The 16,499-nt window shown below is 46.5% G+C and overlaps 1 protein-coding gene across 8 annotated transcripts in view; it reads right to left on the reverse strand.

The window, feature by feature from the left end:
* SZT2 (SZT2 subunit of KICSTOR complex) overlaps positions 1 to 16,499 on the reverse strand; it is a 2,035,845-nt gene that overhangs the window by 1,892,034 nt on the left and 127,312 nt on the right. For all 8 annotated transcript variants that reach the window (XM_069642429.1, XM_069642432.1, XM_069642427.1 and 5 more), the window contains exon 4: positions 13,568 to 13,738. In XM_069642429.1, coding sequence (XP_069498530.1) covers positions 13,568 to 13,738 — 171 coding nt within the window. The remainder of the gene's footprint in view (positions 1 to 13,567; positions 13,739 to 16,499) is intronic.

Consider the following 16,499-nt stretch of genomic DNA (forward strand, 5'->3'; position numbering starts at 1 on the left):
CTCGTCGCAGGCACTGTGGGAAAGGTAAACATCACTCTCGCAACCATTTATGCCCCTAACACGGGCCAGACAAAATACCTGACTAAGACAGTTCCTAAAATTATGCTGGAAGCAAACGGACAAGTTCTCTTGGGTGGGGACTTCAATTTATGGGCGGACCCCAAATTGGACAGGAAATCGGGCACAGGGAATGCGAGGGATCCCACTGAAGGAGGGCGCGGGGAAGTTACGGGCATGATTGATATATATGATCTTAGAGGCATATGGTGGTATAACCATGCAAAGGAGCAAGGGTATACCTTCTACTCCACCGCCCATGACACCTTTACTAGGATTGATTATATATACTTAACTGCTGAAATATGTAATGCCACCAAAAGGTCTGATATTATACCAATCACCTGGTCGGATCATGACATGGTCACAGCCGACATTGAATGGGAGACGTTGCCCAGGAAAGGCAGACAGTGGCGATATAATGAATCGCTCTGGAAAGACCCAGTCTTCAAAACAGAGATGGAAACTGAAATTACTGAATATATAAAGAAACAACGCAGGGGACGAAAAGCACAATGGTAGTAAAAATTAAACCACTGCCACCAGCCATTTAAAGTAGTGATGGTAACAAAAAATAAGTTACATGAGAAAGTAGAATAAGGGGCTACTAAGTAACTCCACTTACGATGGTGTGTGCTGGACCTACAAGAAAGGTAAGTAAGATCAATTTCACATTCCTATTCTTGGGAACTGTAGGTCACCCATGAAAAGGTATTTAAACCTCAGTGACACTGCACCAAAGGTGCTGTGTGTCACTATACAAAAAGCAGATGCCTGCGTGAAAACATAAAATCCAAATCAGCGAAAAACACCTGAGAGTGAGAAAAAGGTCCCACTGACTCAGGCGTTAAAATAAAAAAGTCTTAAGTCCAGCAAAAGAGCTGCATGAATCGATTTGATGAGTGTTCATTCGCCCTGCTTTACTTCTTTAGGATTAAAGAAGTATTTTACCATCTCTTTTGAGTCTGTCCAGTTATTTAGTCTGAGATATTTTATTGGTAATTCCATCTAGCACACAGACGCTTCAGGGTACTAGTGCACAACACACTGTATAAAAGTGAACCTAATGTGCAGGATCAGAAATAAGAGCTGGACACAGGATGTCATATTTTCAAACAAAGACACTTATTACATGAAGAGGTTGGGAAAAGGCCTCACTGACCCCATTTCTAAAGGAGATTTCCCTACCTAAAAACTTAGGATCTGTCAATGTCAGGATGTCAGTAACTGAAAAGCCATCCTTGTGTCTAAAACGCCATATCCTGATCCTCACACTTTAAACAAAATAACAAAAAGGTGCAAGGAAATGTCTTTAGTTTGATGTTCGTAAAAAGTTTTCAAACTCAAAATGACTCCATCCAAAATGCTCTTCAAGGAAAAGACCCTTGTGTCCAGAGGCTGCCCCCTGGATTAGCAAAGTAGGATGGCAAAAATGTATCTTCCTTTGCATTGTCACTGGACTCACAAAGTTCTTGATCAAACACATATATTTTGTAACAGTCTTTCTGTAAAGTTTTCTTGTATCTTTGCAAATTCCCTGCTATACTCCTATGCCAGAAATATCTGTTCAGTTTCAGTGGCCTGGTGTACTCGCCTGCCACAACATTTTCTTTATGGGTTTTTCAGACTACCTGGCGTACTCCCCGGCCAGGAATCTCCCATTCAAACTTCAGCTGTCTGGTGTACACGTCTGCCAGCACATCTGATGTTTTTCACAGTTCTCTGGCTGAATAATATTAATTCACACTTCTTCCCCACACTGGCATTTCATGGGCTTGTATTGTATTGGGGTTTGCACGTTGCTTTTTGCACATTGCCTTGTCTGCATTCAAACATTCTACTTATTGTGTGCTGAATTGGTCCTGGACCTTATTCACAAAACCTTTGAACTTTGGCTTGTCAACATTCAACCAATCTTTGCTTTTTTACTTTGTCGTGTCTGCATTCTAACCAATTGTAAGTGTTTTCTGCATCAACAACTTTGCATGGTTCAATCACCCGCTGACGTGGTTTTCGAAGCACCCCCAGGGTTCCCGAGCTGCTTTAGCCAGACTCACTGGTTCGTCTTTGCATCTCTGATGTGATTTGTGTCTTTGTGGGGTGGCTCCTCCACTCGTTCTCCAGCTTTACGTGTGCACGTCCCGAATGCGGTGTGTGTGGCTCTGTGGTTACAGGTTGGCTTGCTTCTCCGGTCATGATAGGAGAATGCAGCTTCCTCGAGCGTCCCTACACCCAGAGGCTTTTGCTTGCTTCCCAATGCCTCCGACCTTCTGTGCAGTTCAGCTATCATTTTTAAAGGTCTTCCGCACTTTAGGTTTTGGGAAACAACTAGTCTGCACGTTGTTCTTTGAGCTCTTGTTAATCTGCATTCACTCCCTTGTCGTCGTCCTTGTCTCAGCACCCGAGGGATTATGGGAGTTGGAGTCCATCGATGTCTTTGGACCCATCACTCGCAGATGGTTTCTCTTAAGAGTTTTCACAAAAAGGCACATCAGAAAAAGGTGTTATATGTGTTCTGGATATCTGGGTCACAAGTGAGGGGTCTGATCAAAATAATGAAAGAAAAGGGTTTCTTGACTTTCTCTACCTGACTTTCTCTTGCAAAAAGGCAACAGCGTTTACGCACACGTACTCTCCCGAGCGTAATGCTCGCTCTACCCATCCCCACAAGTGCACGCAATACACGCCTACAGTCAAGAACCATGAAATCTGACACTAACCTAAAGGCTCCTTCCTCAGTACTGCATAAATCCCGTAGACTTAGCCACACAGCGAAACCGAGCACACCAATTAAGCATCGCCTTGACCCATTTGCATTGGATACAATGTCTAAGTCTCACGATAACGTGTCACTCACACGATTGAATGTAATCACTACAACCTGCAATTCTTCTACCACTGCCATGCTACCTAATGATGCAAATGCCACTTTATCTGCGTCTGTGACCCCAGAAAATATGCCCCCCACTGGTCTGAATGTAATTACCGCAATCTGCAATTCTTCTACCACTGCCATGCTACCTAATGATGCAAATGCCACTTTATCTGCGTCTATGACCCCAGAAAATATGCCCCCCACTGATCTGAATGTAATTACTGCAATCTGCAATTCTTCTACCACTGCCATGCTACCTAATGATGCAAATGCCACTTCATCTGTGTCTATGACCCCAGAAAATATGCCCCCAACTGGTCTGAATGTAATTACCGCAATCTGCAATTCTTCTACCACTGCCATGCTACCCAATGATGCAAATGCCACTTTAACTGTGCCTATGACCCCAGAAAATACGCACCCCACTGGTTCGGATGTGCCACCCTCAACCATCAATGTCACCCCTGAACCGAACCTCAAATGTGCCCTCATCAACGCCCGATCCATCAATGCGCACGCGCTAGACATCCACGACCTCATTACCACCCTAGATTTAGATCTTCTAATGGTCACCGAAACTTGGCTACACGAAGCCTCAGGCCCCGCCCTATCCCTCGCTCTCCCACCTGGCTATGCCATCACGAGACAAGATCGCCTGACCACTGGAGGCGGTGTCGCACTCATAGCCAAAGACTCGATCACCATCAGAAAGGCGGACAAAACTATTAACAATAACAGCGACTACCTTCAATTAAAACTCACCATCTCTCACCAATGCACCATCACCCTACACCTCATCTATCGACCACCAGGACCCTTAGGAGACTTCCAGGCCTCCATCACCCACCTCCTGGCGGACAACCTTAAAAAGTCTTCCAAAGCCAATTTCCTTGGAGACATCAACCTTGGCCTGAATGACGCCAAAGACCCCGCGGCCAAAGCTCTTGACACAGCCCTAGCCACCCTAGGATTCGTCAACACCATCACTAACCCCACACACGCCCTAGGCAGATCACTAGACTGGATCGCCCACCACAATTGTCCCCTCACAGTCACAGGCAACACCCCCACCCCATGGTCTGACCACCACACCATCACCTTCAACATCCCCACCACGACAACCACTTCCCACTCCCCTCTACCCTTACCTCCAGCCCTTACAAGGAGTGCCCGTCAACTGACCAAAGAAAGACTCTTTCCCTTCTTACAGGGACCTGCCTTCAGAGCCCCATTCCCCAACGACCCAGAAACCCTGGCCAAAAACTACGATACTGCCATCACGGCAGCAATCAATACTATCGCCCCACTTAAACCTCGCAAAACCAAACCCACTAGACACGCTAATGCGTGGTTCACCCAAGACCTTCTAAAACTATGCATCGACAAACGAGCAGCATTAGCTCTTTGGCAAACTTCCCGGGATGATAAAGACAAACTCAACTTCAAATCCCTTGCAAATAATTACAAGAAAGCCATCATTAAAGCCAAAGCTAAATCTTTTGAAGATAGAATCACGGAGGCCAAATCGAACACCAACGAAATGTTCGCCATATTCAGGGAACTTGAGACCCCCACACCCACCCCCCAAAACTTCACCAAGGATAAAGAATGGTGTGACAACATCCAAACAGCCATGCGCAATAAGATCAGCACCCTCCAAGCCAAAATCGTGAACACCAAACTAACACTTTCCACCCACATTACACCCTCCCCGCCGCCCCCCTCACCCACAGAGGCCCCACCCACCTTCTCTTTTAAAACCATCCAAGAAAAAGACATGATCAACATCATGAAAAACATAAAACCCTCCAAATGCAAAGGCGACCCCTGTCCTGCCTCCATCATCAAAGACTGCGCAGACACCCTGGCGCCTTTCCTAACAGCCTTTGTCAACGCCTCCTTCACCACAGGGAGAGTCCCTGCATGCCTCAAGGAAGCATGGGTCCGACCCCTCATAAAGAAACCCACACTTGACCCCCACCTCCCCTAATAACTACCGCCCCATCACCACTGTCCCTTTCCTCCTCAAGATTCTAGACAAAGCAGCCTACCCGCAGGTCCAGCACTTCCTTGAAGAACAGAACCTCCTTGGACTGAGACAATCCGGCTTTCGCCCCAGGCACGGGACAGAGACTGCCCTACTCGACCTCAAAAACCAAATGGACGACGCAAGGGACCAAGGCAAACCTGTCCTGCTCCTTCTGCTGGATCTGTCGGCAGCCTTTGATCTTGTAGCCCACGACATCCTCTACCACCACCTCTCCTCCACAGCCAACTTCTCTCAAGAAGCCACCACATGGATCACCTCCTTCCTCCAAGGCAGGACCATGCAGGTCTTCTCTGACCTAGCCACGGCATCACCCTCCATCATGCTATGTGGGGTGCACCAAGGCTCCTGCCTCTCCCCCACCCTCTATAACATATTCACCCACCCCCTCTTCCTCATCCTTGACGCCATGGGCATCTCTTACACCAACTACGCCGACGATACACAGATCCTTCTCACTCTGACAGGCGACTATGACACGGACTCTGCTACCCTCAACAACATTTACAACACAATCCAAATGTGGATGGCTATCAACAGCCTCTGCCTTAACTCCGACAAAACTGAGCTCCTACTCGTAGGCTCCCATGACACCATCAAGAAACTTGACGCACAGTTTAGTCACTTCACTATTGACTCAATCAGGATCCCAGTACTAGACACAGTAAAAACACTAGGCGTCTACTTAGACTCCGACCTATCCATGACCAGACAAGTAAACGCCATCGCCTCCTCTGCTGCTTACCATGCAAAACTCCTTAACGCAATCAGACCTTATCTGTCAAAAGAAACATGCACTAACATAGCCAGGGCCATAACTGGCTCGCGGCTTGATTACTGCAATATTCTCTTCCTAGGGACCTCCAACAAAAACCTTGAGAAGCTCCAAGTAATACAGAACAGTGCCCTGCGTGCTGCACAAGGCATTGCCAAGAGAGAGCACATCACCGCTGCCAGAAAAGCATCCCACTGGCTCCCCATAAAGGAAAGGATCTTATTCAAAGCTCTAAGCATCACCCACAAATGTGTCCACCTTGCCGCCCCAATGTACCTTTCCCAGAGGATCCACCCGGTCTCCTCCGCAAGACCCACTAGGTCACCCTATGCCAGCATGCTCTCAGTACCCAGGGTAAAAAGAGCCAGAGCAGGGGGCTCCAGCTTCCCGTACCTCGCTGCCGTACACTGGAACACCCTCCCTAGCTCCCTGCGCTCTGAACCCTCACTGGCCGCCTTTCGGAAAGCCTTGAAAACGACCCTGTTCATCTAACAAACATATGGCCTAGCCCTCATGAATGTCATGTATGATGCATTACGTGGTATGACACCACCTATATCTGATCACAGGTCATTGCCTCACTGTAACCCAAGGCACAACCTGTACCCATTGTAACTAAGTTTTTCTTACAAGTAACAGTGCCACAATGCCCCTGGGCTGTCTGCGCGCTATATAAATGTAATAAATAAATAAATAAATACCAGGGGGAACTGCCAATTGACAATAGGGCATGACTGTCTCTGGTGTCGGAGGATCTCCATCATGGAAAGGGGGTGGGAGGAGGCCACCACCGTGGAAACAGCGATCACTCCATGGGATTCATCACACTAAGTACATAAAAAGTAAATTCCATACTTAACTCAGGTCTATGAGAGTTATACAAGGAGCGCCCACACGTTTTCATATACTACATATGCCTATGGTTTTGCTCTAGCAGTAGTTCCTTACCTGTGAATTTATAGGCTAAGGCATAATATTTTTATTTACTGCATTTGATTACACGCCCAAACCCTTGGGTATCACAGCGTACATAAATCTTAGTCAAACATATGGTTACAGGATTCAAAGTCATCCTTAGCAGTTACAAGCAAGTCAGTTACAAGCAGTTTCGGCCAACACCTGAATATTGTCAGGCATTAGGCAAGCGGGCAGGCTATGTAGCGTAGGTATTCCTAATATTTATTCAACAACCTGGTTTTTAGTTGTTTCTTGAGCTTGGGAAAGGAGTTTTCATTACTGAGGAGGGTAGGAGGGGCGAGTTCCAGATGCGTGTGCTGCTATGGGGAAGCTGGTGTTGCCTGCTCTGGAAGTAGTGAAGTGTGGGATGTGGATTACACCACCACCCTAACTCCTGAAGTCTAGGCCTTACTGCTCTGCTACAGTACAATGACAGTTTGGCTAGACTTGTGTGTTAGTTACCATGTTTATCAGTGGTCGAATTGTACGAAAAGAAGTAATGGCACCATGTTGTATTCTCACATATTACTTGTTGGCCCTTTTTCTCTTTTCCCCTTCTCTTCAGAGGATGTAGCGCTGCTCCAGACGAAATGTGCTTGAAATTGTTGGAAAAGCACAGTTTTATTGGGCATTTTCATTGCGCTGCTGTTTTGTGAGCTTTTTAATACCTGGAACTGCCTTGCAAGTTTTCCCACTATTGTCTGCATATTTGACTGATTTTTGGCACTTACAAGTTGGCCACCATTGTTTTCTTTGTTGTGAAGGCAGGATGCCTTTCCCTGTGCAGCACTCCAATTGGTTGCCGAGTGTCTTCTTCCAACCAACCACGGACCGGAAGGTTTTAGCTGGCCCCATCAGCAAAGGCTCACTTCTAAGGCCCCTGTCTGCTTCCGGAACGCTAATTGGGGTCCTCCCTGCTCCTTAACCACAATGATGTTGCCACCTCACTCCTCTGAGAAATCCAGACTGCCTTGACATTGTCACCTACAGAACTATAGGTTAGTCCCTCCTTCTGGACCACTCCTATCACTGTTCTTTCTGCCCGTTTCTCCCATGTTGTCATTCTGATGCTCATTGCTTCTTAAAATCCTTTGCTAACATCTGAATCCCTGATTGGAAAGTTAGATCTTGCTGTTTTTGCTTTTTACTAGAAAGTCAGATCTTGCTGTAAATTCTCTGTACTTTGCTTGTATACTGTTACTTCTCTGTAACGTGCCAGCCCAGTGACCTCACAACTCTCTGTAGCCCCACGCCTACCTGCCTTAACCCTCCAGCTTATCCATCCTCTCCTGCTTCCACCCACATGGTGCTTTCTGCTTCTCCTTTTCCAACTGCTTCTCTATTGACTATCCTTCCCTTCTCACTAAGTCTGGCAGGAAGAAGTTCAAAAAGGAAATCTTGGCCTCTAACCCGTGTCTTCCTATCGCTGACACCTACTCAAATGCTTCCTCCAGACAGACCCTCACTGACATCCTCTTTGACGTTCCTTTGCCAGATCTATGGACTCTTTGTATGATCTCTGTGCTCTGTCCTATCGCCTCCTCCCCCTTTAATGGTGGCACTCGCTGGGAAGTTCTCATGGCTTCCTTCGACGCCTCTAAAGCCATCATTAATGTCTACCTTAATGGCACTTTCATGGTCGAAGGCCCCTCCACCCTTGGCTACCATGCCCTCTCTCCTCTGCTCCTCCTCCTCGGGCTCTTTCTCCTTCACAGGGAGTTCCTCTGATCTGTACCCCTCCCCGGAAGGTCTTTAAGGCTGGCAACCTTCTTCATCTTGCCACTCTCAACTCTCGCTGTGCTGTCAAACACTCCTCTGACATCTGTCACCTCCTTGAAGAACTAGACCTTGATGTCCTTGGTCTACTGAGACATGGCTCACTGCCCGCTCTGTCACAAGCTTTGACACTCTCCTCCCTGATGGCTACAAGATCCTCTCCACACCCAGATCCTCCCGGTCCGGTGGGGCGGGGGGTAGCCCTGATCTTTGCCGAGTAGATTCCTGTCTCTATCATTCCCACTCAGTCCTCCTACTCTTTTGAATGCCTAGTCTGTATGTGCCCTCTCTTTCTTACCCATTCTCTTACTGTGGCTACCATCTACCAGCCTCCTGGTCAAATCACCTCATTCCTCTCTGAGTGGGCGGACCTCTCCTTCTCCCTCCTGGCCTCTACCACTCAGCTCCACCTCCTCAGTGACCTCAATATTCTATTAGACTCTCCTTCCTCCTTTGTACTCTTCCGTGACCTCTGCGACTCCCTCTCCCTGTCCATCCTCCCCTCTGGGCCGACTCACTCTACAGGGCACACACTCGATGTCTTGATCTCCTCTGACCTCCCCCTCTCCATCCCTCTAACCACTCCTCTTTCCTGGAGCGATCATTCCCTCCTCTCCTCTCTCCTCCCCCCCCAAGCCAAGCCTACCCAACCCAACATTGCTACCTACCTTCTCGGACATCCGGCCCATGAAGCGTGTGTCAGTTGAGGCTTTCGCCACCACCTTTGCTCCCCCCCTCCACCTCTGGCTGTGTCTCATCCTGACTCAGACCGGTCTCTGCTCTACTATTCTATTTCTGATACTCTTGATGCTCTTGCACTTGTCATGAGGATCCGTTTGAAGTCCAAAGCCAAGTGCAATTGCTGGTATCACTATGACCTAGCTACACTTAAACGTTAAGTGTAGGGCGGCTGAGACGAAACGGAGGGCTTCTTGTTCATCCTCTGACAAACTGGCCTGTCGCCTGCTCCAAAGGCAATACCGACTCTCTGTCCTCACCAGGAAGAGAGTCAACATTCAAGCCTGTGTCTCTGTGGCATCTAACAACTCGGTTGAACTCTTTCAAATCTGCAAGGAGCTGGCCAACCCTGCTGCAGTCTCTACCCCTCCTGTTGCCTTCCATGCTCTTTGCGATGCCCTTGCCTCTCACTTTGTCTCAAAAACCGAGGACATCCTGTCCACCCACTCTTCCCCTTCCTCTCCCCTCCCCATCTGTGCTTGCTGACCCTCCTTCTCGTTCTTTCCTCTTTTCTCCCCTGATGAGGTCGCTGCTAGACAAGTGTGATCTATGAAAGCCTCGTCAAAACAGGTTCAACTCTGTTCCTCTAAAACCATCAATGACCACATTGATACCCTCGCTCGGCCCTTGCCAATGTTTGCAACCACTCCTTTGCCTCAGGATCCTTCCCCTCCCCTCTTAAGCACTCCCTTGTGCATCCTCTTCTCAAGAAACCCACAGTTGATCCTCCTTTTTGGGCAAACTTCTGGAAAGGAAAGCTGGCCATCTCTCAGCTTAACCTTCATTCAGATTTTGTTGGCTGTCTCCATGACCACCACTCTGGCTTCAGAGCTGGCAGAAGCACGGAAACGGCTCTCCTGAACATCCGTGAAGATCTGCTCTTTAACCTTGAATCTAACATTCACTCTGTCCTCATCATACTCGATCTCTTTTCTGCCTTCGACATGGTCAACCATACCATCCTGCTCAACCGTCTCCGTGATGACCTGGGTATCACCGATCAGGATATGGCCTGGTTGCCCTCTTTCCCCTCTAATTGACCCTCCAAGGTCCAACTGGGGTCCTTCCTATCATCTATCTCCCCTTCTACCTTTGGTGTTCCCCAGTGGTCTAACTCTCACTCTGGCTTTTTAACCAATACCTGGCAACTCTCGCCCACTGCATTGACATTTTCTGCTCAAATTTCTAGTGCTACGCTGACGACACACAACTCATTTTCAGGCTGCCCTCGGCCACCTCCTCTCCTCTCTGATTGCCTAGCTGCCATTCAAGATTGGTGTGCCGCCAACGATCTTTGTCTGAATGCGAGCAAGATGGAGATCCTCCTCATCGGCACACCTTTCACAATCCTTTCCCCTCACTATCTCGCCAGCACCCTTGGCCCTCCTCCTACCCACAACCCAGAGGCTACGAAACTCAGGGTCATCTTTGACTCACTTTCCTTCTCCAACCCAATCGCTGATGTCTAAAAAGTCAAACTTTCTAATGCACCACCTCAGAGGTACTCTGCTTTTCCTCTCCTTCTCCCAGAAGCTCACTGTCTCCCAAGCTCTAGTTCCCTCTAGGTTGGACAAAGTTTTGCCTTTGCCTCTTTCCAGGTTCTTTCTGGTGGGCCAGCTCTTCCACCGTTTTAGTTTAGGTGGTGCTCCAGGGGGTAGTGCAGGCTCCTTCACTAAGGCAGCCACCACTCCTCCTTTAAGATGCAGCTACTCTGCAAGCAGCATCTGGGTAGAAGTACAAGGAAACCTGTCCCCGACAGACGAGTTCAGAGTGAGTTGGCTCTGCTTTTATAGCCTTTTATCATCCTGTTGGGCGCGGATTGGTGGAAAGCCCTGCTTAGAGGATTTATTGCAGGGTGTTTCAACTCTGGTCCTCCTATGTTGGTCTGTCTCCCGATTGGCCAGTTTGACGTTCTGTTATTTAAATCACTCATTATATTCAGATTTTATTTTGGCCCCCTTAAAGTATCATTTGTCTTGTCCTTGGGCTCAAATTCTTATTTTATTCATTTAAGTACACCCTTACATATCTCTAAGCACCGCTATGGGAATTTGAACCCAGGTCCTACTACGGGTTCTAGGAAGTCCCAAACAACCTGGACTTGTGCTGGCGCTGTCAAAGGAAAAGGCTAGGGCGTTTCCTAGGAGGTCCTGCAACACCCCTCTTCCAGGGTCTCGCCAGTTCCCTTGGGCATGCTCTATGTGGTGTGAGCCACACTATTGCTGCTGCCATCTTCCTCAGAGTCTCGTACCAGCTGGCAGGGTGGTCACTTGTTGCAGACCAGAAGTAGGAATCGGAATCTGGGACAGAATATTCATGGATTCTTTTTTTATATTCTTTTACAATTAGACTGACTTCCTGGTGAGCTTCAAAGAAACTAAACTAAAGTAATGAAAATTAACTTGAAGTGCCAAGTTTCCTAGTCTATAAATTCAAGGAAAGGATATTCTTGTGCGGATGAATCAAAATCAAAGTCCCTACCCCCATCCTATACTAGTCTACAACAGACGCAACATGCATGAAACTAAAGGGTTTAACAACTAAAAGATGCAGGGATGCTGCTTCCGTTTCAAGTTTTCGCCCCTCAATCAAAGGTTCTTCAGGTGCCGCTGTAATCGCTAAATGTTCCAAATGTAGATCCAAATAAAATCTCACTTGATGTATTTCCCTCTCTTTCTCTTGACACCTCTGGGTGCCATTTTCACTGGTTTACCCCACTCCAGAGTGTTTCTGTTCTCCGCCAGGGCTTCACACACACTTTCACTCCACTCATGGTATTTCGCTTGAATTTCCTTGCTCCAGGGTGTCTTCAATCTCTCCCCCTCTTCTGGGGTCACTTGATTCTGGTTCCCCTCTCTTGGGGTATCTTCACTCACTCTTTCTCTTGACTCTCGTTCCCCTCTCAAGGGATTCCTCACTTTCACACCCTCTCTTGAGGCATCTTCACTCACTTAGGTTAGCATCACTCAGAGTAAGGGGATGAGTCTCCTAAATAACTCCTTCAAACTGGGCTCAACGCTTCCTGCCTCTTGCCTTCCAGGAGTAGTCAGGCTGCCCAGTCTCTTATTCACTGAGACATTTTAGGCTGCCTAGCCTCTTCCACAGGCCAGCAAAGACTGCCCTTCTTTCAGCTCTACTGGCCTCCTGGATCAGAGGGACGTGGGCTCTTTCTGGTTTCCCTCTTCAGCAAAGCATGGTAGCTCAAAAGGCAGCCTTCCTTCTACTCCAGACTTCTCCACTGCTTTCCTTTAACCAGCGAGACAGGGAACCAGTCCCCAGCTGAGACAACTTGCAACTCAACTGGCTATCCTTTTACTAAGTCCTTTCTCTGCTTCCCCTTCACCAGTGAGCTAGGGAACCAGTCCCCAGCTGAGGTAACTTGCAACTGTACTGGCTCTCCTTTTATTCAGTCATGTCTCTCCTTAGACAACTACTGATTGGCTGATCGGTCTGGCTCACCATTGGTGGAAGTAGCGTTTACATCATAACTTCCCAGGATAGGTCAGCCCCTATTGGTCAGTTCGACATAACAGTTGGACCAATAAGGAGCTCCAATTAACTCTTGTATATAAGAGCTCTGCTCCAGTTTATCTGATTTGCTCCGCCTGGGTAGATTGTAAGTATGTCTCTCTGTGTTCCTCTTTATTCATGAAAGAAGGTTTTATTTCATTTCCCCCATGCCTTTGTGCTGTTACAGATGTTATTTCATTAATTTAGTCTGTTTACCCACAGTCCTTAATGAGGAATTGAAATTGGGTCTTCTACATGGGAGGTAACCATTTTACCACTGTGCTATTTCAGCTGTACTGTTATTAAGTGGTGAGGGAGGCTGAAGCCTTTTTCTTGCAGCTGATAAGCGATTTTCCTCTTTCCATGCTGGCAGTGCATCTCGCTGTACGTTGCCAGCTTGACCAGCCACTCCTCTCTCTTAACTGCCACAGGGATTCAGCAACATGCCATCTGTGTGAGTCGAGGAAAAGCCTCAATCCACCACACATTGTAGCCCGGTGGTCTATTGTGGCAGTCATGGCACTGCAACTCATCACAACTGGTATTGGCAAAGAAACAACTCCTGAAAAATATACTCCATTTTGTAGAATCACCAACCCCTTCTAAATCCCAAACACTCTTAATAACAGCTCTTGCAGTGACACTCTTTTACTCTCATGGGTATTAGTCACATATTCTCATAAACATATTAAGTCCATAACTAGAATATGCCAATAGTTCCACATGCACAACAATCTACAGAGCTCAATCCGGGCTTGCAGCATGTGCTGTCATAGGGGGTAGAGGCAAGACCATCCTCGTCTCAAGACCATGCGTTTAACCTTGTCCTTACTTGGTGAGACTGCAGCCCAATAATGGATGAGTATGCCTGGATTGTGACGAATATTTCAGGGCGGTATAGAATATTGGAGCCAGGAATCCGAAAGGGTCGAAGCAGCCCCACCAAACATCGAGACAATGCATAGAAGACTTCGTCGAATATTATCTCTCCAGTTGAATCGTCCTAGGAGAAAGAAGAGAAATAGATAAAGGTACTATTATGAGGATTCATGAGGAACAATTATTACCACCACCAATATAAGAAAGTGATCATGTCATCATACAATAAATACTTAGTAAATGCACTGTAACTCACAGTCGTATTTTAAAGGCAGTTTTTGTACCACTTTTTGATGAGGGAACTACAAACACTGACCTTAATGAGGCCAGCATACCTGACAAGAAAGACACCCCCTATGACCTCACAACTCATCACATACCCCCAGTGCAACAGATGTGTTAATCAGTCAATTTTACTCCCTATAAATAGGCAAATACTAATGAAAAAGAAAAATTGCTAGCCAAAGTGTTGCAAGTTCCTTGGAACCACCAGGCTAGACTCACGAACGCTGACCTTTAAAAGGGAAGGAAGACCACCCCCAGCTTGCAGCTCAGCTGACAGTCTCTCCACACCTGAATACAGCACCATTCTATGCTCTGCTACTTATATGATATTATATATGGCATTTATCACGCGCCTGTACACAAGTGTTTATAGACACGACAAGGCAAGGAGGGGGAAACAAAGGGAGGACAAAACAACAATCTTACTAGGCCATGTAACATTCAGACCACGCAAGGTAATTCAATAAGTGCAGGCAGCGGGTGGCTCATAAGTGCAGAGAGAAGGGACTCTAGGGTTGAAGGTACATACCCTTAAGTGCTGTGGGAGCCCGAAGGTAGTGCAAGGGCAACTGGACATGCAGAAGCCTGGGCCCAAGTTCAGACAGTATCCAGGTGACCAGTGCGCAGAGCAGTCAGAGACCTCCGCAGGGGAGAGGAAGAGAGAATGCGATGGCAAAAAGGAAAGCCTTTAGTTGCTTCCAGAACCGCAGGTGGTTCTGCTAAAGTTTGAGAGAGGCAGGGAGGCTGTTCCAGAGGGATGCCCCAACCGAGGATTTTATTCATCCATATTGTTATGATCATGCTAGGGTTGTTTTTCATTCACAGCTGGTTTTTCATAAATTATTAGCTGAATTGGATCAATTCAATAGAAGGGGCTTCAATGTACTGATTTTTAGCGATGGGTCGAAGCCATCTCCTGAAAATGAAATAAATGATAATTCTAGGCTCCTTTATCCTGGTGGGTCTTTTCAAACAAGGGCAACAGAGTATGTACCGGAACAGGAAACAAGCTGGAGATGGTTGGCATTGAGCCTACGAGACTCGATCTCCAAACTGCAATCCCTCAAACAAAACTTTTAGGAATACAGAATCAGCTCTCTTTAGTCTGCTGGAACTCGAGAGGGCACTCCTATTTATCATCCTCAATTGAGTTATGTTGTAAGTTAAAATCTAAACACATAATTTGTATCCAGGAATCGTGGATGACTAATAAGAACAACTGGATGGATTTGAATGCGTACACTTATTGGCTACTAAAGGCTTGGTTGGTCGCCCGTCGGGAGGCATTATTACAGCTATTAAGCTCAATTGTGGGATTGTGATTAAAGAAACATAGGGAGCCTCCTTTTGCCTTAGGCACTGTACTGGAAATTCGCGATAACCCTTTGCTGTCTCATATTTTACTATGGAATATATATTGGACTCCGGGATATGATTTGTATACGCTTCTTCTAAAAATAGAGACAACTTTGGAGGATTGCGTAGCACTCTTTCCGGGAGCCCAATTGATGGTGATGGGTGACCTAAATACTAATATGAAATACTTGATGTCAGACACTAAAGATTCTTATATAGTGCCGGCCAATGTAATTGATCAGACCTATAGGAATATGGTCCATGTGCGCACATCAGATAAGAAATCCGATGCTAGAGTATGAAATTGTTTTTTTAAATCATGGGGCTTAAGATCAGTGCATCAACAACTTAGAACTGAGGTAAACTATATAACCTGGTCTGCAGGGGATAAGGTTTATGCTATTGATTACATTTATGCTTCAGAAACGCTCCTCAACTTAGTGGCACATTTCGAAATATGTACGACGTTGATGAGTGATCATGGCATGTTGGAGCTTGATTTGTTGGTTGTCAGAGGATTCGAGATTCACGCCACGATGCCAAAGGACTTGATGTCTAATCAAAGGGGGAACAGGATAATTTGGCATGAGGGGAATGTTGAAGCGTGTAATATGCTCTTTAGAAATGTCTTCTCTAGGACTACATATGCAGATAAATGTGTGAGCTTTTCGCAAGCAAATGTTGGGAATTTTTTTAAAACAGTTGATTGATAAATCTGTGAAAAGACCAAGGAAAACAAATGTAATTAAAATCACACTCATGAATATGATACAACTGTTAGGCAGGCCAAGCTTATCCTACACAGACACTTAAGAAAATTAAAATCTTTGCAAATTTCTGCTTTAGTAGTACAGGAAGGTGGGAGATATCTGAAACAGCAGTATAAAAACTGGATGCGGGGCTATAAATGCATATTACATCAAACTGATAATGAAGATATGCTGGCGGCCTTGACTCATAATTCTGCACGACAATTCTGGCGTTTGGTTAATAAAACTGCTCCTTTGAGTCCAGAAGGTACCCTAAATTCAATTAATGAACATGTGTGGGCGAAGCATATTTCTAATCTTTACGCAAAGGGCGAATTCAAGATAGAACCTTTAAAATACTTAAAAACAGTTGCATGGAAATGTGACTTTCCATTTTCAAAAATAAGGGAGAAAATTGCGTCTTCTAGCCCGTCGAGGGCCACGGGACCCAATGGCATATCAAATCGTCTAATGAAAGGGGATCCTGATATTTGG

This window comes from Ambystoma mexicanum, chromosome 1q (genome assembly GCF_040938575.1).
Source record: "Ambystoma mexicanum isolate Mex_15411 chromosome 1q, UKY_AmexF1_1, whole genome shotgun sequence".
Classification (NCBI taxonomy): domain Eukaryota; kingdom Metazoa; phylum Chordata; class Amphibia; order Caudata; family Ambystomatidae; genus Ambystoma; species Ambystoma mexicanum.